Raw genomic sequence first — 24,498 nt, forward strand, 5'->3', positions numbered from 1 at the left:
GGAAAAGATAATCAAACAACAAATCAGCGAACACCTTGATGCAAACAAAGTCATCACTAAAAGTCAACATGGGTTTGTCAAAAACAGATCATGCCAGACAAATCTTATTTCATTCTTTGACCAAGTGACAAAATTAGTGGACCAGAGGAATGCTGTAGATATAATTTACTTGGACTTCAGTAAGGCATTTGATAAATTAGATCACAACCTACTACTTGATAAGATAGAATAATGCGGGTTAGATAGCATCACCACCAGATGGATTCGTAGCTGACTGACAGGCCGTACTCAGTGTGTGGTCCTCAATGGAACTGCATCTACATGGAAGGAAGTGTGTAGTGGGGTGCCCCAGGGCTCTGTTCTAGGCCCAGTGCTCTTCAACAACTTCATCAACGATTTGGATGAGGGGATAGATGGGGAACTCATCAAATTTGCAGACAACACCAAACTGGCAAGAATAGCCAATACTCCAGAAGATAGGCTTAAAATACAGGAGGATCTGGACAGACTCGAATACTGGGTGCTATCTAACAAAATGAAATTCAATGGTGAAAAAAGTAAGGTTCTACACTTAGGCAGGAAAAATCAAATGCACAGGTATAGTATAGGTGGTACCTTGCTCAATAGTAGTAACTGTGAGAGGAATCTCGGAGTCCTAGTAGACAATCACTTCAATATGAGCCAGCAGTGTGCTGCAGCTGCCAAAAAAGCCAACACAGTGCTAGGCTGCATTAACAGAGGGATAGAATCAAGATCACGTGAAGTACTAATTCAACTTTACAATGCCTTGGTAAGGTCACACCTGGAATACTGCATCCAGTTTTGGTCACCACGATGTAAAAAAGATGTTGAGACTCTAGAAAGGGTACAGAGAAGAGCAACAAAGATGATTGGGGGACTGGAGGCTAAAACATATAAGGAATGGCTGCTGGAATTGGGTATGTGTAGTTTAACAAAGAGAAGGGTGAGGGGGGACATGATAGCAGTGTTCCAATATCTCAGGGGCTGCCACAAAGAGGAGGGACTCAAGCTATTCTCCAAAGCACCTGAAAGCAGGACAAGAAGCAACGGATGGAAACTAGTCAAGGAGAGAAGCAACCTAGAACTAAGGAGAAACTTCCTGACAGTTAGAACAATTAACCAGTGCAACAACCTGCCTCCAGAAGTGGTGAATGCTCCAACACTGGAAGTATTTAAGAGGAGACTGGACAGCCATTTGCCTGAAATGGTAGGGCTTCCTGCCTGAGCAGGGGGTTGGACTAGATGACCTGCAAGGTCCCTTCCAACTTATTATTATTATTAAATATTCCAGGCGTGGTTTTGGATGTCTCTTCCAACCTAGTCTATTGTAAAAGAGTCTTATAATGATAAATAGAAAGTCCTAAATATCCCACATTTGTATTCCTTGAAGGTTAAGCAAGATAAAAACAAGATAAACCTCTGAATACTTAATAGCAAGGCAAAAATCTATTGAACTCAATGAGAGTTGCTGCCCTTGATGGTTTTATATTTTGATTAAACCCTCTAGAGGAGTAGGGTCTTTAATTTTGCAAGGAAGAAATCTAGTATTACAATTATTTCTTGGAGAAGATTTCTGTGGATTTCAACTCCTAAGTAGATTACACAATCCTTGTTTTCAAACATGTTGGACCTTACAACATTATTTGTTTTAACCAACATTCTGTTAAAGGCTTTGGATTTCCTTCAAGGTAAAGAACTGATAACTCTTATGATGTCGGTCATTTGAGGCAAGTAACGAGCCTAGCAATTATTAACTTTAGCTTAGGCTCTTCTTTTTTTCCTCCCTTCCACTTTGCTCCACACTGAATTCTACTTTGCAGAATACAGCAGCCTCTCCTTCTGCCAAGATGTTCAGAATGAAGAGATTTATGCAGAGAGCCTGGATTCTTCTGCATGTGTGCCTGTCTACTATTATGGGTAAAATCTGTATGTTCTTCTTCCCAGGTACTGTGAAGAGATATCTCCTGAAGCAGAGAGAAAAGAGTAGCAACCCAAAATTCAGCTATGAAAATTGGGGCCCAACTTTCTTCAGCTTCCCATACTTACTCTTCGTCTTGAAAGTCAAATGGAAAAGGCTGGAAGATGAAGCCTTTCAGGGCGGTCCCGCTCCTAACACCCCTGTAGCGGATCTCAGTGGGAAAATTCATCGCATTCTGGATTTCATGCAAGGTAAGTAAACACCAGGATGTGGTGTTTTTTTTTTTTTTTGAGAAATATGGAATTTGCTAATCACATAAGTGAATTTCAAAATCAGGGTATTAATTTTGCTCTACTGACTAAACAGAAAGAGTCCATTTTTTTCATGCAGTTGAAATTGACATAAAACATGTCAAAGTAATTGGGGGAAATGTTAAGATGGCACTAGAGTGGTTGAGTAGTTTAATTTTGACATATTAACAGGAAATAATGTAACTTTATATATGTATGATTGATCCAGATAAAATGACTCTCATAAGTAACTTATGCTATTGCATACTGTACATAAAATTACATATAGCATACAAACATACAAGATTATGCATATGCATGTATTACTGAGTCAAAGGATACACACATTCAAATAAATGTGTTCAATCTATATACCTCAGATTTTTTTTTCTTAAAAACTATAACAAATGCCTTCACAGAAAAGACACAGAGCATGATAAAGCTTGAACTAATCAGCTACATATCAGCACAAACACAACTGCACTTTGCCCTCTCTTAACATATTCATAAGTTATTGGCTTCTACTTTAGTAACTAATTAACTGCACTGCTTTGAAAATTAACATAAAACCCAACTTGCATGCAACCAGCGTTGTACACTTATTTTGCATATTCCAATAGTTGCCATAGGTAATTGAATCAAAATACTTTAGAGAAACAAAAATGCATTTGATAGGAAATCGATAAAGGGTGATGTGAAGAACAGAGATAATTTTATAATTTTATGTTTTTGCTTCACTTTGATGTAAATCAAGCTACTATGGTTTATTCAATAAATCCTGGCTTAGTTTTATTGTGAACAGACTCATGGATGTCATCACTTAGAATCAGGGGTGTCAAGCTGCCGGCCCATGGGCCGGATGCATCATGCGGAAGCCACGCCCACCCCATTGCCGGCAATGGCAAAACTCTCCCGATATGTTGTGCAACGTCACGTGACATTGTGAGTTTGACATGTCTGACTTAGATCAAGAGAGATTGTACAGATACTCAAATAAAAATCAAAACATTATAGTATCCAATTCTACTGCAAGTATAAACATGTTAAAAGACAAAAATAGCTAACCATATCATAAAATTCCTTCAAACAGAGGCAGTATTGAAGAGATCATTTTAATTAGAGGATTTTTATTGGTGATGCCAATAAGGTTCTAAATCTATGCTCTGCTAGTAATTATTGTTAGCTTCAGAAAATATGGAAAGGGGACATTTTAAAATGAAATACATGCTGCTGAATACATGCAACATTATACATGCAGATGCTGATTATGTAAAACAAAATATGTTGTTCTTTATCCCACAGTGTTTATTGAGAATTAGAATTGTACCATCATAAAATATCCTGGCAAAATTGTTCATGTGACATTAGCAGGGTCTTAATAAAGGTTTCATGTTTTGGAATTAATACATGGAGGCTTCTAGACCAATGTTTTTCAAACTCAGTGCCTTTAAGATGTGTAGACTTTAACTCCCAGAATTCCTCAGCTAGTTCTGGGAACTTGTTCAAAATGGCACAAAAAGAAAAGTCTACTGTTAAAGTATTTGGCCTTTTAAAATCTCTCAAATGTTATATTAATCAGCCCCTAAATATTAGGTATCTCATATGGACAAGAATGTGACCAAATTCTTAAAATTACTGTATATGTAGCATTTTAACTGTAAATAACTCCCTAATAAATATGAGAACTATAGCAATCCTTATTCTCATCTTTACCCTCCAAGACTGATCTGTGTTTCTTGTCTTGCAGGTAACAGGCCTTTGGTTCTGACATTTGGAAGTTGTACCTGACCTTCATTCATATTCAGATTTGGCGAGTTTAATAAACTTGTTGAAGATTTCAAAACTGTAGCAGACTTTCTTGTAATCTACATTGAAGAAGCTCACGCCTCAGGTAAGGCAATCTACACTCACTAGATTGTAAATAATTGTATTCCAGGTTACCAATCTGGGTGCATTTCTTCTTAAATATAAACCATAGAGTTTAATGGAGCAGATTTAATATTATGTGACAAAGGAAGCTAATTTAACTTGGTTAACAATTATAGTGCATCTAATGGTGTATATATAATCTCCAAAAACATTCCCCCGCACAATATTTGATTGTCTAAGTCAAATGTAATTTAAGAAAGATTACTGTCGAGATCCAACAGCTAAGAGACAGCACACTTACTGCTTTCTCTGACAGCTAATAACATTTTATGTGCATGAATAGAACCAAAAATTTAATAAAATTCATCGTATCAAAGCCATGGTTTCACTGTGTGTTTATCAGCCAGCAGACTCTGGAAGATGATAAGACAATTGTAGAGTCACTTAGGTATAGGCATGATAATAGCCCATAAGACTGAACAGGTTTCATGGTTTTGTACTTCTGGAAGAAAAAGGAAAATAGGAATAAAAGTGGAGTTGCTACAGTACAAAAACCAAGAAGTTCTGGGCTCTTACAGATCCCACTTCTACTATTGAATGTAAGCACGAATATATCCACTCAATAGTCTAATTCTTGTTAGAATTATTCTTTATTTTAGATGGATTAGATGAATTATTTTTTTTTATTTTAGATGGATGGGCCTTTAAGAACAATATTGTCATTAAAAGTCACCGAAACCTCCAAGAACGTATAATGGCTGCACAGATGCTCCTAAAACAGCATCCTTTATGTCCAGTGGTTCTAGACACAATGGAAAACCTGAGCAGTAACAAATATGCTGCTCTGCCCGAGAGACTGTATGTGCTTCAAAAGGGAAAAGTTGTGTATAAGGTAAAAAAACAAAAGTTATTACAATAAGGTTGGTTGTTTGCAAAGCTAAACATGTACATGAGACCTTGTGGGAGAGACGAGTTTAGTTTTAGGGAAACTGCTATCTAGAGTTCTTTTTTAAAAAAAACAGGTACATTGTTTTAAGTATGCATTATTATGCATATTTTCATAGCACATCTTATGTTTTGCTGTTTATTTTCCATGACTGAGAAAAATAGTGGCATCTAATTCAGTGGGAAAATATAATCTTTTCTATGCAATTCTGAAATAATTGGTATCCTGTCACTGCCACATGCTCATATTCTTACACCATATGCTTTCATGAAAAGCCTAATCTTTTAATAATCTATTTATTTTATAATTATTCTTTTTATATGTTATTTTACATCCCTTACCTATACTTTATATTCCCATCCTTAGAAATTAGTCATGGTATTTATTTTTTCTTATACAGGGTAGACCAGGACCTTGGAAGTATTGCCCACAAGAAGTTCGTGAATTTTTGGAACAATTTTACATGTAAAAGAACACCTCAACGCAACCTGTTTGTGAGCAGCATGTATACTCCATTGCCTGATTACATTTCTAAAAGTATATTTATTTGTAAAAGGCTGTATTTATTTGGAAACATAATGGTGAAAACCTTACATCATTAATACTCAGCAGTCATGAACTCTCAATTAAACAATAACTTAAGCTCTATTTAATATGTTTACCCTGCATTACCTGCCAATGCTTATCTCCATTCTTGTAATTGCCAGCAGTAGATACACAAACCGCTTTACACATTTGAAAATGTATTTGTGGTGAATTTTTTAAGGAAGCAAGGCATTCAACTGACATAGTCAAGATAATATGATGGATAGCATATGTACAACAGCCCCTAGAATAGTCAAACAGAGCAGCAATCTCTTCTTCAGTAACAGGAATGCAACAGTGTACATTTCCCAATTATATTTCTTCTATAAAAGCTGTATTTGTAACTGTTAGTCTGTGGATCTGAACAGAACCAGTCTTTGTACATGTATAGAATCAAATTTCTGGAGAGTATTGCTGCAGAACCAGCTGACGTTTGTAACAGACAAACATGCATGATTGTTCTCATGAAATTCCTAGCATGTGCTGATGCATTGGATCCTCTGAACCCAAAACACTTAAGAACAAGAGCTTTAAAGGTGTCTGTAGAGAAGAACTTTCTGAATGGAATAGTTGCAGTAATTTTCTTATTTTTTGTTTCTATTAATATTTGTTTATGATAGTCATAGTTTAAAACATAGAGGATTATGACCTGATACAGAAAAATATTTATAGAAACAAGATGCAATATTAAACTTGGTCGAAAAATCTTTGTCCTTGAACTGGTTTTCTTTAAATATGGTATCATGTTATGATATAGCATAAGATAAAATGATGGAGTGGAACTTGGTGGTCTAAAAGAAAGATTGCCCCAGACTAAATTAACTCTATTTCTTATCAATTAAGAAGCACAGAAGATATTGGGCAACATAACAGAGGGTTTGATGAAAGAAGATTCTCATTTATTACTCCATTTCATCTATAATGTGCCATACATCATCGTATAAATAGTATCATATTTAATATTTAAATAATGTTCATTGTTGAAATTTTTTACCAAATTTACATTGAAAAGATTAAATACCAACAGCAGTTAAAGTAATTAAGAGTCATTAATGCCAGCTACATTTTAAAAAAGGTTTAATGTTTAATATGTTATAATCTGAATATTGAATTTAACTTCCTTGTGATAGTCCTTCCGCTATCACCCTATGAACTGACACAAAAGCATCAGAAGCAGATAAAATGATGATTCGAAGATACGTAGCTTGGATCTCAGGAAACTATCAAAGAAAAAAAATATTAACAACCATAAACTATAGGTATGGTGTAATGAATAACAGCATTTTAAAATATTAATTCCCACAGGAAAGTTTCCGTGTAAGTGGATAAACATATTCAGTGCATTTAAAGATTTGCGGTTAAATATTGAAAATGGTATATATGAAGTACTACATTACTGTGGCATTATAAAATATTATATTTTGATATCCCAGCCATGATTTGCTGGCAGATGTTTTGGATACTTTAAAAGCTTGTTAGGAACAGAATGTCCCTACATTATTACTATTTTGCTTGACGTTTATCTGTAGAAAATGATCAACCTTAGAGAATGAATAACTACATATCTTGAAGTTAAATATTTATATGTAATTGCAATTACAGTTCCCTATTTACACACAAATCTAAAATTACAATAGCGTCCAAAATGCTAAGATGTCAACATTCATGAATGCATCTTAACAGTCCTATACATAATACAGTACAGAGGCTACAATATTTTAAAAACATGTAACCCAACAGTTCCACTAGCACAGTGGAACTTGCTTCTCAGTAAATATGCTTAGATGTGCATCATGTAAATAAGTAACTAATTAATGTGAGCAAACTTTAAAAACATTTCTCAATACTCACTAGCATTAATTCAGTAATTTCAGATATAGGGGACTGGCTGCCATTTGTGTATTTTAGTTTTTCATTCAGATCATGCCATGATGATGATGATGATGATGATGTTAATCATCATCATCATCCATCAAGCTGAGCTCAGCTCCTGGTAATAATAGGAACACAGTTTTATTTCCAGCAATATGGAAGTGGTTTGCTATTTTCAAACTTCTATTTTTTTTAAAAAAATGCAATTCTTCAGTCAAGAACTGATTATCTTTTATATTAAGTTAATATTAAATGAAAGATACTTACAGAAAAATCTTCTATTTGTAGTTCTCCATCTTTACACTGCAGCTCTGAAAATAAAAATTGTATAATTTAACTGTAGAAAATAATTAAAATATAAATATAAATATAAAATATAAATCTGACATCTTTACTGGAACTAGTGCTTAAGCCAGTTAAAAAAATCAAGTCAACTAATCGTACCTCTAACAAGATATCTATTTGATTTGATGGCCATTTAAGTTGCTACTTTTGAATTCTAATATGTTTAGCCAACATCAATATTTTTGCCTTTGCCCAGTCCCTACAGTGCATAGTTAGCGATCTTAGGGCATGTTTTAGTCCAGGGGTAGGCAACCTTGGCTCTTTTATGACTCATGGACTTTAACTCCCAGAATTCCTGAGCCAGCCATCTTGGCTCAGGAATTCTGGGAGTTGAAGTCCACGAGTCATAAAAGAGCCAAGGTTGCCTATCCCTGTTCTAGGCCAATGAAAGTCTGAGATAAAACTACATATTTGACTTATTGAAACATATGAGCTACTGTTGTGTGGGGAAGTTTAGGGTGTTCAGACAGATGGTCAATGTAAAAAGTAAATAACAGTGGTGCCAACATACAATCCTATCTTCCCATACTAAAGTATTGCTTTAGTTGTGTAATTTTGTGAAGTAAATTAGATTTTTAGATAAGCTTTTTCATGAAGCTCAAGCAGCAATAGTAATAGTCACTTATCTACAGTGGAATTGATGACTTGATCTGATTTATTAGGCCCAGATATCGAGTAGAAGGCAAACTTAAAATCAACCGAAGCAGTATATAGGCAAATCCTGCTTTAGCCATACACCTTTCTGCCAGATATTGTAAAATAAAGGCAAGATCAAAGGAACAGCGATTACAGCTAACATCAGTCTATTTCTCTGGACGTTATTTCCAGCCAATCCATTATTTTTGTATTTAAATATTTGGCATAAATGTTGCTCATAATGCTTAGTAGACTTATTAGGGTGATAGCTGGATGTCCCATCCCTCTTTTTATAAAAGGGACTATTACTCTTGTACCCCAGTCTTTTGAAATAATTGCAAAGCAATCAGTGAAAAAGAAGGGGGTGACTAAAACTGGGATTCACCATTCTAAATTGTTACATATACATTTTGCCATTAAAAAATCATTACCTTGTGGGTTTCTTGGTTTAAGTTGGTTAACCCACTTCTTAATTTCTAAGCACATTAACTGGCAGCCAGTGAAGATTCATATATTCATAGTCAGCATTCATATTTTGATGTATGTATGTATCTCAGAATCATAGTCACATAGTTTTAGAGTTGGAAGGGGCCACAAGAATCATCTATTCTAGTCCAACTCTCTGCAATCTGCAGGCAAAGCAATTAAATCATTCAAGAGAGAAAGCTGTGCAGCCTCCACTTAAAAACCTCAGAGGTAGAAATAGCCCTTATTGGTATATTATTCTATTACAGTTTGTGTCTGTCTGTCCATCCATCCATCCATATATACTATTATGATATATATATATATTTCATAGTGGTATATATCATGAAGAAGAGAAATAGAATTTAAAATATCATCCGGTGTTGCAGACTTTCTTCCCCAGTAAGGTAGAGAAGAATTTGGGCCACTGACTTTTACCTATGGTCACCTGTCAAAGAAAAGTCAGCTTCAATTCAGAGCATACCTGAAATTGATAATTGGATAATGCATTACAAAGAATCAACTGCTGTTTGCTAAGTACAACAACTTAACTTCTAAAATATATTGAAATAGTCTTCTAGTTCTGCAGATTACAAAGCTAATACTGAAATTTAAAAAAAAACTTACAATATCTCCTTTGAACTTTTCATTCTATACTGTTAGTCTAATGTTATGCAAAAATTGAGATCAACAGAATTTCTTTTCAATAACCATACTCCTCAGACTTGATTGAATTCAGTAGTGGATTATGATCATTCACTGAATCATAACAATATTAGTATAATTACCTTTTTCAATGCACTTTTCAAAATCAACTGGATCTTTAGATACACTTTTTTCAATGCGTAACTTCTTCACTAAAGAAAATATTTTTAAAAATATTAATTGTAAGAATACCAGTTCCACCTTAATATATCAAAACTATTAATAAAATAATTCTTAGCTTCAACACAAGTGCACTTGTATGACTAATTTCATTTTTACAATTCACCAGAGAAAATTACCATACAGAACTATTAAAATACAAAGAAAGCTAGGCTATGTCAAATGTGAGGAGCATGTGAAATATGTGATCAATATATTCCCCTCCATGTACAAAAATAATTTGTTATGGACACCTTTTGCAGATGAAGGATTGTGTTATATACAAAGAGGAGGACAATGCTATAAAATATTTGGGACCATGATAATCTGGGTTTGGAAAGGGCTTTTCCTTTCTTTAATTGTGCTCATCCTATTTTAGGGCATACAGCAGTTTGGGGCATTTCCCCCCCAAAAAACATTGGGAAACTAGGCCACAGTTTTCAGAAACATGCAATCAAATGGGGTCTAGGAATCACCCAAACAAAAGAAAATGACACACATAGCTCCCACATAGCTGTATAGACTGTATAGACTTAGAGAACCATAGATACCACAAACTAGAGCAGGGTGTCTTCAAACTTGACCCTTTTATGACTTGTGGACTTCAACTCCCAGAATTCTTCAGCCAGCATGCCTAGCTGAGGAATTCTGGGAGTTGAAGTCCACAAGTCATAAAAGGGCTGAGTTTGAAGACCCCTGAACTAGAGTTTCCTTCAAAATGACTGATCAGTATTAAATGCGCTGAAAAAACCCTTAATTTGTTGAATAGAGTAAAAGAGTTTGTCTGAATCCAGCAACAAGTACACAGCCTTTTTCAGGGTGGATCTCATTTCCAAATACCAGAGTTTAAACCCAGATAATTTGTTCATCTCCCTTTCCAAGAAGCTTGTTAAATTCACAGAAGAGAAGGTAGTCCTCGACTTACAATAGTTTAGTGGTCATTCAAAGTTACAGCGGCACTGGAAAAAGTGACTTATGACAATTACTCACACTTTTTGACTGTTGCAGCATTCCCCTGGTCATGTATTCAAAATTTAGATGCTTGCCAACTGACTCATATTTATGGTTGCGGGTCCTGAGGTCAAATGATAACTTTTGTGACCTTATGATAAGCAAAGGCAAGGGGGAAGCCACATTTACTTAACAACCATGTTATTAACAACTGCACCGATTAACAACTGTGGGAAGAAAAATGGAGTAAAACTCACTTAACAAATCTCTCATTTAGCAACAGAAATTTGGGGCTCAATTGCGATCATAAGTCAAGGACTACATGTAATCTGATTTAATGATATTAGCATGTTTCTGTCACCCAAAACATGATGGGTTATTCTTGTTGCAAAGTCCCTATTACAGGATAGCTTAATATTAATCAGAAGTTAAAGGTATCCATCCTAGCATACAAGTATGGGAGAGTTGTAATGTCTCATTTTACATTCAAAGATGCAATTAGTTATAGATGTATCAAAAAATAAATTACTTAGGGGAAAAACACAAGCAAAATACCCACAAAGTAATATAAAGAGAATTGCCTCGGCAACTCATATTAATAATAACCAATACTTTCTTATCTATATAGTATATAAAAATATTATGAGCCATGGCCCAATTCTTCTAAAGTGGAAATGTCTATAGAGTATTCCCAAGTATAAATGCATGACTATTTTTCATTATATGAAGTGCACAACTATATTATGGAACAGTACATGAAAAGAAGATAAAATTGCAGAAAAGACACAAAATTTGAAAACACAAACATATTATAACTTACCTAAGTAACACTGAATTGTCAGTTTGCTAATGGTCACACATTTATGAAAGGAAATAACAAATTCCTGAGGAAACATCCCAGTTGTGGTCCAAAAAGTTTCAGGTCGCCTATTAGAATAAAATGCAATTATACATCATAGGCTATGTATGAAACTGTGTTTCAACATAGTTAAACAAGCCATGGCTTAGCACAATACTCACTCATATGGATGAACCTACCCATATTTCTTAGCCTAGAGCCTAATTCAAAATGTTGCTGTGGGGATAACCTGAGAAACAGAAAAATATACTTTCCTTTGCGTTATCTGGGGGAAAGGAAGCTATATTATTGCAAGCTGCCTTGGTTAGCCCCAAGGGGGAATAGAAGGCAAATAAATTTAACAAATAAATAAAACAGATAAATAATACTGAACATATAATGTAACAAACCGTTTATTTTAAATCGTGACTTCTTGTGTTTGGCCTTTTCTGAAACCAGTGCTTTCCACTTTTGTTTTTCCACAGGCAGTATTTTCTCCATCTTCCACAGGCAGCGTTTTTCCACCTTGGCAACTTTAAGATGATTTTAACATTCATAATGTTCCAAAAAAAAAAAAAAGTGTTTCTCCAGCTTCCACTCAATTCCCCAATTTTGGAAGTTGAAGTCCACTCATCTTAAAAGGAATCAGTCAATCCTTTCCAATGTTCCACGCCACCCCGAAGACTCAAGACTCACCCGTCAATGATGTTTTCCGGCGGGTACATTTCATCGCTGGATGTTGCTAAAATAACTTCGGCTCCCTCGGAGCCGAGGCAGTAGTCTGTAAACTTCATCCCTGCTCAAGCCTCGCAAACGGCCGCCTCAAGGCGTCCCTTCTTTTCCTTCCTACCGGGCGAGCGGCTCAGTTGCCTAGCAGCACCCTAGCCGGAAAAAACCCGGAAGTGGCCTCCTAAAATCTTGTTAAGATCAATTTGTGGCTCAAGACATTGTGTGAAATCCAACAGCGAAAGAGACTCACATAGATTGGAAGGGACGGCAGGGATCGTCTATAGTCCAGGGACTTGTGGACTTCAACTCCCAGAAGTCCCTCACCAACCATGCTGGCTGGGGTGTTCTGGGAGTTGAAGTCCGCAAGTCTTAAAGTGGCCTACAGCCTGGACGCCCCCGTTCTAGTCCAACTCTCTGCAACGTGCAGGAAACCAAATCCACGAGCAGTGGATCTTTCAGTTATTGCAGGGGTCTTCAAACTTGGCCCTTTTATGACTTGTGGACTTCAACTCCCAGAATTCCTCAGCCAGCTTTGCTGGCTGAGGAATTCTGGGAGTTGAAGTCCACAAGTCATAAAAGGGCCAAGTTTGAAGACCCCTGAGTTATTGTGCATGAACCCAAAGAGCTGGGTTAATTAGGAAAGGGTATGGCGGCGTGCTGCTCTTCAATACGTCGGACGTGAAGTTTCAGAGCCCTTCAACCGCGCGGGTTGGAAAAGTACAGCATACACACATACGCAAACACACAAGCCCCCCCCCTTTCTTTCTCTCTCTCTCGGGAAACCGCTCTATATTTTTATCTCTAATGTCTCCGCCCGGACACGCATGCGCATTGTCTTCTACGGGCGCTCATGTCGCGGTCCGAAGTGGGGGCGAGTGATTCTTCCTTTACGTTTTTGTATTTTCTGGGGCGGTTTCACGGAAAACTCCCTCGTTGGGAGGCGACGGATTGTGAGGGGGGGGGTAGTTTCCCCACTTGCATACCTCAAAAGAGTGGGTTTGGGGAGGCTGCTGGTTGTTTTCGATGATGAAATCGAAACAACCTGACTATATTGCATGTAAGTTGAAAGAATTTGCTAGTTAACTACAATACGGGGAGTAAACGAAGCTGACTTCTCCTTTGCAGTCATACGAATAAGCTGTAGGCGTCTTCAAAAATTTCTCCGGACAGCAGATGTATGTATGTGTATGTATGTATGTATATTTAGCTTCGTGGATTGGATTAATATTGCCCTATAGAGTAGTGTTTGTCAACCTTGGCAACTTTTAAGTCGTGTGGACTTCAACTCCCAGAATTCCACAGCAAGCAAGCAAGCAAGTTGTTGGCTGTGGAACTCTGGGAATTGAAGTCCACACATCTTAAAAGTTGCAGGGTTGAGAAATATTGCTATAGCTTATCAATTTTAAAATAAGGACAGTTGTTGTGGATTTTTTTTTGTCTCCTGCAAGGACATAGAGACATACAATCATCTCTATGCTTTTGGGAAGCTCCTCCAGCTTAGGTGTTTAATAGTAAAATATCTGTATGAGTGAAAAAACCCAAAAGTGGAATAAATTTTGGAAAATTATTCCACTTCTTTAACACTTTACCTTGTTCATTCTGTGTTTTCCTTCCAGAAATCTGAAAGCAAAATGTCATACTATCTTGATGCCGAAAATGTTCCAGAAGGAGAACAAATATATGTTCGAGAGAATGGTCAGCTCTTTATGATAAATCAAGCTTCAGGAAAAGGAATTAGTTATACTCCAAATTCAAGGCCATCAAGATTGTTCTCCAAAGAATTCTCTGTTGAGCTTTGTGTCAACAAGGAAAATGACAATGGAAGGACAGATCACTTTATCTTTACTTACACAAAGGAGGGAAGTCTTCGGTATTCTGCTAAGTCTCTTTTCAGCCTAGTTTTGAGCTATATTGCTGTCAATATTAATCATGTCGATTCACTGAATGACTTTCCAGAACAGATAGCAGAAAAGCTTTTCTATGCTGCAGATGCTAGGCAGAAATTCATGGAATCAAAAACAGGGCTGTATGCTTTGCAGACGTTCACTAATGCTTATGGATGCTTAGTGCTTCAGAAACTATGCTTGAGAAATGGGTAAGCACATACTGTTTGCTAATAGTATGTTTGTATGCTAATGGAACATATATACTGATTTTCAAGAAAGTGTAAAATTGGAATGCTCTGTGAAATTAAGTCAATGTAAATGGGATAGGTTGAACCGTCCTTCGGGAAAGGGCGGTATATAAATCTAATAAAATAAATAAATAAATATCTATTTTTTGAACCGTTACATAGCTGGAAACTGAAGAATTATCGCTTCATTTGCAGTTGAAAGATATTTAAATCTGAAGTTTAATCTTACTGGCTTGATATTTATAAGCTATTCTTATTAGTTTATCATAAGTTTTTAAATTTGTGCTGCTGTTGTGACTTTGTTGTTGTTGTAAACATATAAGTTTACAAAGGATACAGGGTAGCCTTCTTCAACTTAATTTACCTCAGAAATGTGTTAAGACTTCATGCTCATAGCATTTGGAGTACTCCTCCCCCGGGCACATAAAATACCCTATTGAGGAAGCATTTTCTATAGTATTATTATTATTAATTTTATTTGTATGCCGCCCTTCTCCCGGAGGACTCAGGGCGGTGAACAGGGCAATACATATTAAAAAACAAGATACAAAAATTAAAAACGATTAAACAAATGCCCATGAATAAGTTAAAACACATTAAAAATAGATTAAAACAGATTAATACAACCCAACCCCATCTCATCAGGCCAGGGCAGCTTGTATTAGATATTAAACGTACAGGAATACTCCTTGCAACCTTCTTAACAGAGTCACTTGAAAATAAACTGTATTGACATCTAAAGAAAAATGAATTAAGGCTTACTCCTTGCAGCTTTGCACCTAACTATGTTTTGATCCCAGCTCTACCTGCATCAGTTTTGCCTTTTGTTGAGATGCTTTGTAAATTGTAAATGAAAGAAAATTGGTTTTGTTGTAGTCGTGCTTTAGACAATAAGCCTAATCCTTGCTTTAGCTGCAGAACATACACAAGCAGGCAGTTAGACCAGATTACCTCTGAGATCCTTCCTGACTGTACTGTATGATTTTACCAGCACATCTCTGCATGAGTTCTTTTCGATACTACATTGAAATGGAACTGAGCGTAATTAGAAGTGTCTTAAGCTGGGCATTAACAAAATCTGTGGTTGCTTTTTCCAAAATATATGAGACCCAAACTACTTTCCAAAACAAGATTATTTTCTTACAATATGTTGTTTGTTTGTAAAGATGATTAGTAGCATTAATTTTCAGCAATGGAAGACAGTGCCCAAGAAAATGCTAAGTTGTAGGAGCTTACATTTTTGTTTTCATTCTTTACAGTTCTCTAATTATCTCTGAAAAACTTGAAGAAATTAAATCTTTCCGAGGCCTGACACATTTGGATTTGTCCTGTTGTAAGCTTGGTGATGACCATGAGCTGCTAGAGCATGTCACCAATGAAAGTCTGTCCAGGTACAGTAATAATAATTGTGAGAGAAATTAGCATTCTCATTTTTTTATTGCTCAAAGAACTATGGCAAATGAAATCAGTTCCAGTTTTAATTATAACAAGCCTGAAATACATTTATCTGTTACATGTCAAATAAATTATTACAGATTTATTGTTCTAATGGTTGATTTTGTATGTGCTAGCTGAAAGTACATGCTACATGCCGCTATATGCCACTATTTATTTATTTGTTAGATTTATATCCCAACTTCCATTCAGGAATTCAAAGTGGCAGGCATAGCCCTCCTTCCTCCTCATTTTTTTCATCAAAGCGACAACCCTGTGAAGTAGATTGGCCTGAGAGAGAGAGAGCTACTGACCCAAAGAGCTGCTGAGGCTCATGCTTGATTTGATTCTGGACCTTTCTGGTGACATCCTACATCTTACCAATTACAAGTAGTCGTTGACTTACAACCATTTGTTTGGCGACCGCTCAAAGTTACAACAGCACTGAAATGAATGACACATGATTGTTTTTCACACTTAACCGTTGCAGCCTCCGCATGGTTACATGATCGAAATTTGGATGCTTGGCAACTGGCTCATACTTACGATGGGTGCAGTGTCCCAAAGTTAGGTGATCCCCTTTTGCAACCTTTTGGGAAAAAAAGTCAGTGTGGAGGCCAGATTCACTTAACAACTGGGTTACTAGCTTAACAACTGCAGTGATTCACTTAGCAAGCGTGGCAAGAAAAATCATAAAATGGGGCAAAACTCACTTAACTTCCTAGCAACGGAAATTTGAGGGTCGTTTGTGGTCGTAAGTTAAGGACTACGGTATATTACCTTGGTTCTCTCTATACAGGTAATTATAAATAAGTGCTTTCTTCCTTCACAAGGATGCACTTCACAAAGGCAGAAAAAATGTAGAAGGAGGAACCAAAGGAGCTTTTTCCAAAAGGCAACTGAACTTTCTTGGGGTTTTTTTTCCCCTTTGATAATATTTTGCTTCTTATCCAAGAAGCTTCCTTAGTTCTAACTGGATGATTGAGAACTTCCATAGACACATAGAAGGAAGTACTTAAATTTTCCTGTTATTTCTCCTTATATATCCCATATCCCAGTCATTCTCCCAGCCCTCAGATTTTAAGAGGGTGTACAGTGGGTTTACATGCTATATCATGCTGAGCTGTAATAAAACCAGTTTGATTTATGATTTGGGATGTTATATCAATCCAGCAATTACAGGTTAGTTCACATACCAGGTTAACCAAAACATGATTTAGTGCAGTATCTAAATCCGGTCTATAGTTCAAACAACAGCTTTTCTTGATTAATAGTCCACGTAGAAGTGTTTTCTGGACATGCGCATGTATGTGTATAGCACACAGACTGAGGACAGTTTTTTAAGCAGAGAGTCTTAAAAGAGTGACTGCTTAAATATTTCAAAGAAAGAAAGGTACTTTTTCATACTAATACATGTCATACTTGTAATCCATGTGATACAAAAAGCCCTGTTTAAATAATGAAATCATTCCAGATTAATAGTGTCATAAGTATTTAATTCACGATTCTTTGAAGTTTGTTCAAATTTGCAACTCAAGATATACAATGAATTGGGTTAGATTAATACATTAACCAGGTTTATTATTTATGTAGACCTTATGTCGATTAGAAGGTCGGCAGTTTGGCAGGTCGAATCCCGAGTGCCGCGTAACAGAGTGAGCGCCTGTTACTCGTCCCAGCTTCTGCCAACCTAGCAGTTCGGAAGCACGTAAAAATACAAGTAGGAAAATAGGGACCACGACGGTGGAAAGGTAACAGCATTCCGTGCGCCTTTGGTATCTAGTCATGCCGGCCACATGACCACGGAGAAGTCCTCAGACAAGCGCTGGCTCTTCAGCTTTGAAACAAGAGATGAGCACCGGCCCCTAGAGTTGGAAACGACTAGCACGCATGTGTGGGGAAACCTTTACCTTTACCTTAGACCTTTGAGACAAATAAACTTTAAGGTACTAAAATGTGTTTTCTGAATCAATGCTCTTTTTCTGAACATTATTAATGTATGATATTTGTGATTACATAAAGAGTTCACACTGGTCTCAATTTGAGAGAGGAAACCTGAAATAATAATTGATGCTTTTCAGGAAATACTCTTTAACAATTAACATTACCCCAGGTATTTCTGTAAAAACTGCAATTTTTACATTTTACTTCAGTTTAACTCATCTTCTCCTGAAAGATAACTGCTTATCAGATTTTGGGCTTCGCAAAATGACGGCACGAGTTCGAGTGATGAAAAGAGGCCTTGAAAATCTCTCAGTATTAGACTTGTCCTGTAAGTATAAATTAAGATTACAGAGCTTGTACAGGTAGCCCTCAACTTAGAGCCATTCATTTAGTGACCATTGGAAGTTATAGGGGCACTGAAAAAAGTGACTTCTGACCGTTTTTTACACTTATGACCGTTGCAGCCTCCACACGGTCACATGAGGAAAATTCTGATGCTTGGCAACTGGCAAGCATTTATGACGGTTGTAGGGTCCCAGGGTCATGTGATCAGTTTTTGCGATCTTCTAACCAGCAAAGTCAGAACTTTAAATGCAGCCTATGGCTTGGTCAAAGACATCCCATTATGCATATGATAACATCATTATACTGGCTGCCAATTTGTTTCCAGGCAAAGGACTAGTAATTCAACTTGGAATATGTCCAGCTTATATGAATGTATATCTCTTTCTTTTTTACCCTCTTAGTGAAGGAGGTTTGCTTACAGTTTCTCGAGGTTACCTTGTAATGACTCGTTGATCTTTCTCAGAAGCTGTTCGGCTTCTTTAGAATGCACTCACTGCCAAATATATTGTTTATGTTTGCTTTAACAAGATGAAGACGTATTTTAAACAAGAGTTCAAATTCTAGATTTTTACTATTTTTAATTTTAATTTTGGCTTCATGTTCTGGTTGTAAATTGCTGAAAGACTTCAGTGATCAGGTTAAATAAATACGTGATTTGTTATTTAACTTAATTCAATTTAATGTATTAAACTTATATGTTCCCCAACTCCCTTGAGTAGAACTGAGGTTACTAGTTTGAATAGAGTAAACAAGATGGTACAATATCCTTGTACCTGGAACAGGAGTTTCTGATGGCAAATATCTAATCATTATTCACAGACAGGTAATCCTTGACTTGCAACCGTTCATTTAGTGACCATTCAAAGTTACAACGGCACTGAAAAAAGTCTTATGACCGTTTTTCACACTAATAATCGCTGTAGCATCCCCATGGTCATGTGATCAAAATTCAGATGCTTGACAACTGACTCATATTTATGACGGTCGCAGGGTCCCAGGATCATATAATCACATTTGTAACCTGACAAGCAAAGTCAATGGGGAAGCCAGATTCACTTAACAACCGTGTTACTAACTTAACAACTACAGTGATTCACTTAACAACTCTGATGAGAAAGGTCATAAAATGGAGCAAAGTTCACTTAACAAATGTCTCAGTTAGCAACATAAGTTTTGGGCTCAATTGTGGTCGTAAGTTGAGGAATGTCTGTAGGGGGAAAGAAAAAGTGCAAATGTCTGTCCTGAAATTTGATATTTCTTCTTTTTGTGTGTGTCAGGTTTATACGCTACTCTAAGCCAGGGGTCTTCAAACTTGGCCCTTTTATGACTTGTGGACTTCAACTCCCAGAATTCCTCAGCCAGGTACGCTGTCTGAGGAATTCTGGGAGTTGAAATCCACAAGTCATAAAAGGGCCAGGTTTGAAGACCCCTGCTCTAATCCAACAGGACTCTTGAGTGGTTTATGTTTCTTTCCTACCATAAGGATATTAAAGCAGTAAGACTGTATAACAAAATAATAATTTCAGTAGCAAAAGCAATATTACATAGAGCTTAAATCCACCCAGAACAATAACCTCCAGATCCTCTTCCAAGCCTTTCTAAAAAAAGTTTTATTTTATGGCTTTCCTGAAATATAACAAATTAAGGCTAATCTAACCAGAAAAGGTAATATTTCAAAGAAGAGAGGCTGCAGTCAAGAAGGTATCATTTCATAAGCCTTGGACATGACAGCACCTGAAAGAAGAGACCTAGAAGGCACCTACCGTGCTCAATCTTCTTCTTCTTGTGCCATATCCGTTATCGGACGTTGGCGATCATGTTGCCGATCCTGTTTTTATCAGCAGCTGCACGAAAAAAGGCTGCTGAGTTTTGTCCAAACCAGTCCCTTAGATTTTGAAGCTTCATAATTGTGTGACGATCCATAGTTTGTTATTTTATATTTTCTTGTAATTCCGAAGGCACCACTTAAATGTAACCAGACTTGTTAAAATATAGTCCTTTTTTGGCAAGGAAAATGAAGCTTTCCAAACCCCTTTCAGTTAAGTAACAATAATAGCTTAATTGGTGTGCTGTTTAGCATTTCTAACAAGGGTCAAGTTAAGAAACATTTAAGTAGCTTTGGGTTACTTTATCTCTTGTGTGCCCTTTAGTGTTTGTAAAACAGCTTTCATTTTAATGCGATATTGTTTTTATATAGATAATCCAGGAATCACAAATAAAGGAGTTCGGTATCTGCATCCTTTCAGAAAGTTGAACTATTTGGATCTCTCTGGGACTGGCCTCAGGGTAAAAAGAAGCATTTAATTTGTTTAACATCCAGATTTAGGCACATGTGTATTTTACACACACACACACGCACACATCCCATACACTATCAGATATAAAAAGGTTAACATTTCTGTCTTGTCATAAGTCTTGTCATTGACTTTGTTGTTTTATAGAGTGGGTGGGATTCACAAACTAATCTTAAGCCACGATTTGTTTTAAACATTGCAAGGAAACATTCTGATAAGATCTGGCAGAGTCAGTGTGCTTGTGAGTCCTTTCTGTAAAACAGTATAATCTATTGAGGCCTCGTCAATCATGGCACACACCCTCTGGAACAATATTCTCTTCAGACCCATATGTCACCCACCCTGGTTATACTCCAGGAGGCAGTGATATCCTTGTTCTAGGCCTTGGGAGAGAGTAGCGTGAGAGTCTTTGTAAGATTTTGCTTGCTATGATTGTGTTTTACTGAGTTCCTCTGGATACATATCATTTGTTTGCACCCGGAATCATCTGGAGCTAGGCATCGTTTCAATCAGTAAAAATAAATAAATAAATAAATAAAATCAGTGTGTGGTCACCTCATTGTACTAAACTATAAAGCATTCTTTACAAACAAAAAGGCTGAATTTGCTAAGCCAAACCATGGACATCACTGTGTGACATGAACGTAGCCCATCTATTTTGGTTTCTCTTTATTGCTAGGACACAAAAGAAGTCATTGATCAAATCCAGACACTAATAGACCTAGTCCGTTCGAAGATCCCTTTAAAAGAATTTGATCATAGCAGCTGCAAAACAGAAGGATGGGCAGAGCAGGTACTTTCTAAATTATCAATATCCATTTTTAATATAAAACAGTAAAACGAGTCTGAACGTTTTAAAATGTCAGGCTTCAATAACAAATGTTTTCTTTTTTTTTAACGCTTAAACATTTTATTCATAAAGTATAACTACAAGAAGATATGATGTACAAACAAAATGTAACATTGCTTGTATAATAAAAAAGAATATACAAAATAGTAATTAAATGAGTAACATTTGAAGCATATCCATAATATATTAATGTAGAACTAGCTCAGTCCTTTGACATGTTATTAAATCTAACCATGTAGATCATGTTGTTCCATGTTCTCAGTTTTTATACAATGTATTATTTCAGTATGACAGTTATATAATAGATTCTTAATATTCTGTTATTTAGATGCATTAAATTAATACATATAGATAAGTGGATATTCTATCAATAATAATTTCAGCTTTGTATATTGTTATTACAAGTATTATTTTATATTATATAATATATTGTAGAGCCCTTTGAGGGAGAAGGTTGGTTTAGAAATATAAATAAATAATGATTATTTAACAAGAACTTTTTAAAATGAATTATTACTTTTGGTTTAAACTTGTAAAAAGGATAACTATTAGAGAGATTATAATGCATATTCTTTCAATTCAGTTAACTGTATCACTTAGTTTTGACATTAATGATACTTGTTCATCTTAAGTATCATAATTATGCACAATTAACTAATATTACATTTTACATCTAGGTTGATTGTCATACAGAGAAGTAGAACTTTTTTTTTCTTTTTAGCTTTATCAGTATACTCAGTATGGAAATTAACTTTTTCAGGTTATCTTGCAGTGGAAGCATGCCGTCCTAGAAGTAGTTAACCCAAAAGAAAGTATAAAATCTAGACTAGCAGCTCAACATTTCTGTAAGTAATTGAATAAAGACAATTGTGTCCCAGATAAAACTACTTTTTAAAAATCGATGTATATTTTTGCTCACTGAAGCTGTGAGCCAAAGAGGCTGTACACACACAGATGGTAACAGTTAACTTGAAATGTTTTTTTTTTAAACTTCTCCTCTCCTTGTGGAATAAGATTCCTACTTTCCTCAGGCTTCGTTTAAAATGACTGGAAGAATTAAAATAGTAATCCTTTGAACATCTGGAAGCCTTCAAAATGCTTTATCTGTATAAGTTAATGTTCTTTTCTTGATGGTGCTGGCCAAAACAAAAAAAATGCAGTTGTGGCCACTTCATGAGAAGGTTTTTGTTGTTGTTGTTGTTGTTGTTTGCAGATGGAAAAAGACCCAGAGCAGAAGGATCTCCAGAATCACTGTTAGGAGAAAAGCAAAGAGAAAATTATGAGAACTTGCAGTTCTACAAAGAAAGAACAGAGATATCAGATAATCCTTTACCACAAAGAGACATGGAAATGATGGAAGAATTACCAAAGAGAAGGAGAATTGCAGCTGAGCAGAAAAAACAGCATCTTCAGTCAGAACTCTTTAGCTTTTCACAGACAGAATGGGACCTGCTAAACTCTTATTGAATAAAGTAAACATTTTTAACTAATTGTCTGATGTTCAGCTTTGTCTCTCTGAACAAAAAAAACTTGGAAAATAAATGATGCATTCTATTTTAGCAGTTAATGGGCTGGAAAGTAGTCTTCCATCATCATCATCATCATCATCATTATGATTATTATTTTCAAACTACTATAAAGAATATGAAACGCTCGCTGTATCCCAAAGATGCTTTTTCACGAGGTAACTGGACTTTCTTGTTTTTCTTTGAAGACATTTTGCTTCTCATCCAAGAAGCTTCTTCAGCTCTTAACTGGATGGTGGGGAATGGAAAGATTTATACTCCTGCGGACAGCTGTTCATTTGCATTCTTTTAGCAAGTCGTTAAAGCTACCTGGAAGCTTATCTGTGTCTCCAGGGTCACCTGAGTAGTGCAAATGGGTGTGGAGCCTTCTTGGAACAGTTGAAAGTTTCCATTCCCCACAAACCAGTCAGAGCTGAAGAAGCTTCTTGGATGAGAAGTGAAATGTCTTTAAAGAAAAACGCGCAAGTCCAGTTGCCTCATGAAAAAGCATCTTTGGGATAACTATAACCTGGATGACTGAGAATCTCCATAAACATTTGCTGTACTTCTGTACGTACAATAAATGAGCACTTTACGATGTTTAGATAAACATAAGGTGGGTTCACTGAGAAAATGCTGAAAATGATACTAGCAATGATTCATTTTTGCCCCGGGTGTTGATTTTTGTTGGGCGTCTTAATTCACGCAAGTCATTCTTGCGTGATATAGCCACTTTGTATGTTGTATCTGAAGAAACAGGGCGAGACTTGACCACAAGGAATTAAATATAATGCAGTAAACTTAAAGGCTGAAGAGTGTTATTGTTGAACTGTTTATGTAAATTGTGATGTTCAAAAATATATATTTGCACTTTTTCAAAAAAACATAATAATAATACAAAACTGCCTGTGCAATTTTGGGTTTCAAAATTTGGAACTTGCCAATTAAATTTGACCTTTCCACATTATAAACTGTCCTGTCCCAGGCCAATCGTATCCAAATACAGGAAGGGATGGTTTTATTCTCTTCATTAAATGAGGCTTGCAAACACACACAGTATAGAGGTAAGTTCCCTGCCAAAGGTTAGCAAGTTTGGCTTACAGATGAATAAAAGCAGCACTCAGAACAGTAGTCAGCTAGAGTCAAGTCTTGAGGGTCAAAGCCTATAGCAGATCTGTCAGCCAGTTCAAAGTCAGTTTTGCAAGGTTCACAAATCAGGATACATGGAGGGGGAGTTAACAGGTGGTTGTCGTCAATGGAGAGCTTATCCTTGCTGCTTCATTTTAATAGAAGCAGCCCTGATGTAGCCCATTCGCTCCTTTAGTGCCTTTCCTCTGCGCTCTTTGCAGCCTCCAAGCTTTTGTGTTGGGATGGTAGTTCCACACCCTTCAGAAAGTGATTGTATCTGTTTGCTGTTTTGCTTTGGCAGCCCATCTGGTGGCGCTGGAGCTGGCTGCTTGTCGTCGGTCCTTTCCTCTGACTCCGAATCTGAGCCCATCACGGCATAATCAAAACTGAGGATTTACTAGTATAAATCTTTAGCTAGTTGGAATTTGTTTAAGCAGTAATACACCCCACGCATAGAAAATCATACTTGCTCTCCTTTGAAATTCCTTGCTCAGAAAAACAATTAGCACGAATTTACTAATAGATGCAAATATTT

The 24,498-nt window shown here is 36.3% G+C and overlaps 3 protein-coding genes across 4 annotated transcripts; 2 read left to right on the forward strand and 1 right to left on the reverse strand.

Moving 5' to 3' along the window:
• Positions 1-1,868: 1,868 nt before the first annotated feature.
• Positions 1,869-6,336, forward strand: DIO1 (iodothyronine deiodinase 1; the record flags this gene model as incomplete). Its single annotated transcript, XM_083357944.1, has 4 exons — positions 1,869-2,190; positions 3,977-4,120; positions 4,791-4,990; positions 5,445-6,336. 4 exons carry the CDS (start codon positions 1,869-1,871, stop codon positions 5,511-5,513), a joined length of 735 nt encoding a protein of 244 aa, XP_083214070.1. The 3' UTR covers positions 5,514-6,336.
• A 109-nt stretch (positions 6,337-6,445) lies between these two features.
• Positions 6,446-12,619, reverse strand: IFT25 (intraflagellar transport 25). The gene is made up of 5 exons (XM_083357945.1): positions 12,297-12,619; positions 11,583-11,689; positions 9,736-9,804; positions 7,769-7,812; positions 6,446-6,849 (listed from the first exon to the last, which is right to left on the reverse strand). Exons 1-5 carry the CDS (start codon positions 12,392-12,394, stop codon positions 6,742-6,744), a joined length of 426 nt encoding a protein of 141 aa, XP_083214071.1. The 5' UTR covers positions 12,395-12,619; the 3' UTR covers positions 6,446-6,741.
• A 577-nt stretch (positions 12,620-13,196) lies between these two features.
• Positions 13,197-23,724, forward strand: LRRC42 (leucine rich repeat containing 42). Of its 2 annotated transcripts, none has more exons than XM_083359348.1 (8): positions 13,197-13,386; positions 13,946-14,424; positions 15,723-15,854; positions 18,051-18,169; positions 20,384-20,472; positions 21,160-21,273; positions 22,091-22,175; positions 22,544-23,724. In XM_083359348.1, exons 2-8 carry the CDS (start codon positions 13,961-13,963, stop codon positions 22,795-22,797), a joined length of 1,257 nt encoding a protein of 418 aa, XP_083215474.1. In that variant the 5' UTR covers positions 13,197-13,386; positions 13,946-13,960; the 3' UTR covers positions 22,798-23,724. The 2 variants fall into 2 exon arrangements, with proteins under 2 accessions (XP_083215474.1, XP_083215475.1); XM_083359349.1 differs by having other exon boundaries at positions 13,296-13,504.
• The last annotated feature ends 774 nt before the right edge of the window (positions 23,725-24,498 follow it).

Source organism: Vipera ursinii, assembly GCF_947247035.1.
Source record: "Vipera ursinii genome assembly, chromosome: 3".
Taxonomy (NCBI): Eukaryota; Metazoa; Chordata; class Lepidosauria; order Squamata; family Viperidae; genus Vipera; species Vipera ursinii.

What these genes read in the sequence shown, in the direction of transcription:
- IFT25 (XM_083357945.1), bottom strand. Translation starts at nt 12,394, where the DNA reads ATGAAGTTTACAGACTACTGCCTCGGCTCCGAGGGAGCCGAAGTTATT. An exon ending in GACAATTCAGTGTTACTTAG is followed by an intron (nt 9,805 to 11,582) that starts GTAAGTTATAAT and finishes TATTTTCTTTAG; the next exon opens with TGAAGAAGTTACGCATTGAA. An exon ending in TACAAATAGAAGATTTTTCT is followed by an intron (nt 6,850 to 7,768) that starts GTAAGTATCTTT and finishes TTTCTTTGATAG; the next exon opens with TTTCCTGAGATCCAAGCTAC.
- LRRC42 (XM_083359348.1), top strand. Translation starts at nt 13,961, where the DNA reads ATGTCATACTATCTTGATGCCGAAAATGTTCCAGAAGGAGAACAAATA. An exon ending in TCTCTGGGACTGGCCTCAGG is followed by an intron (nt 20,473 to 21,159) that starts GTAAAAAGAAGC and finishes CTTTATTGCTAG; the next exon opens with GACACAAAAGAAGTCATTGA. An exon ending in ACTAGCAGCTCAACATTTCT is followed by an intron (nt 22,176 to 22,543) that starts GTAAGTAATTGA and finishes TGTTGTTTGCAG; the next exon opens with ATGGAAAAAGACCCAGAGCA.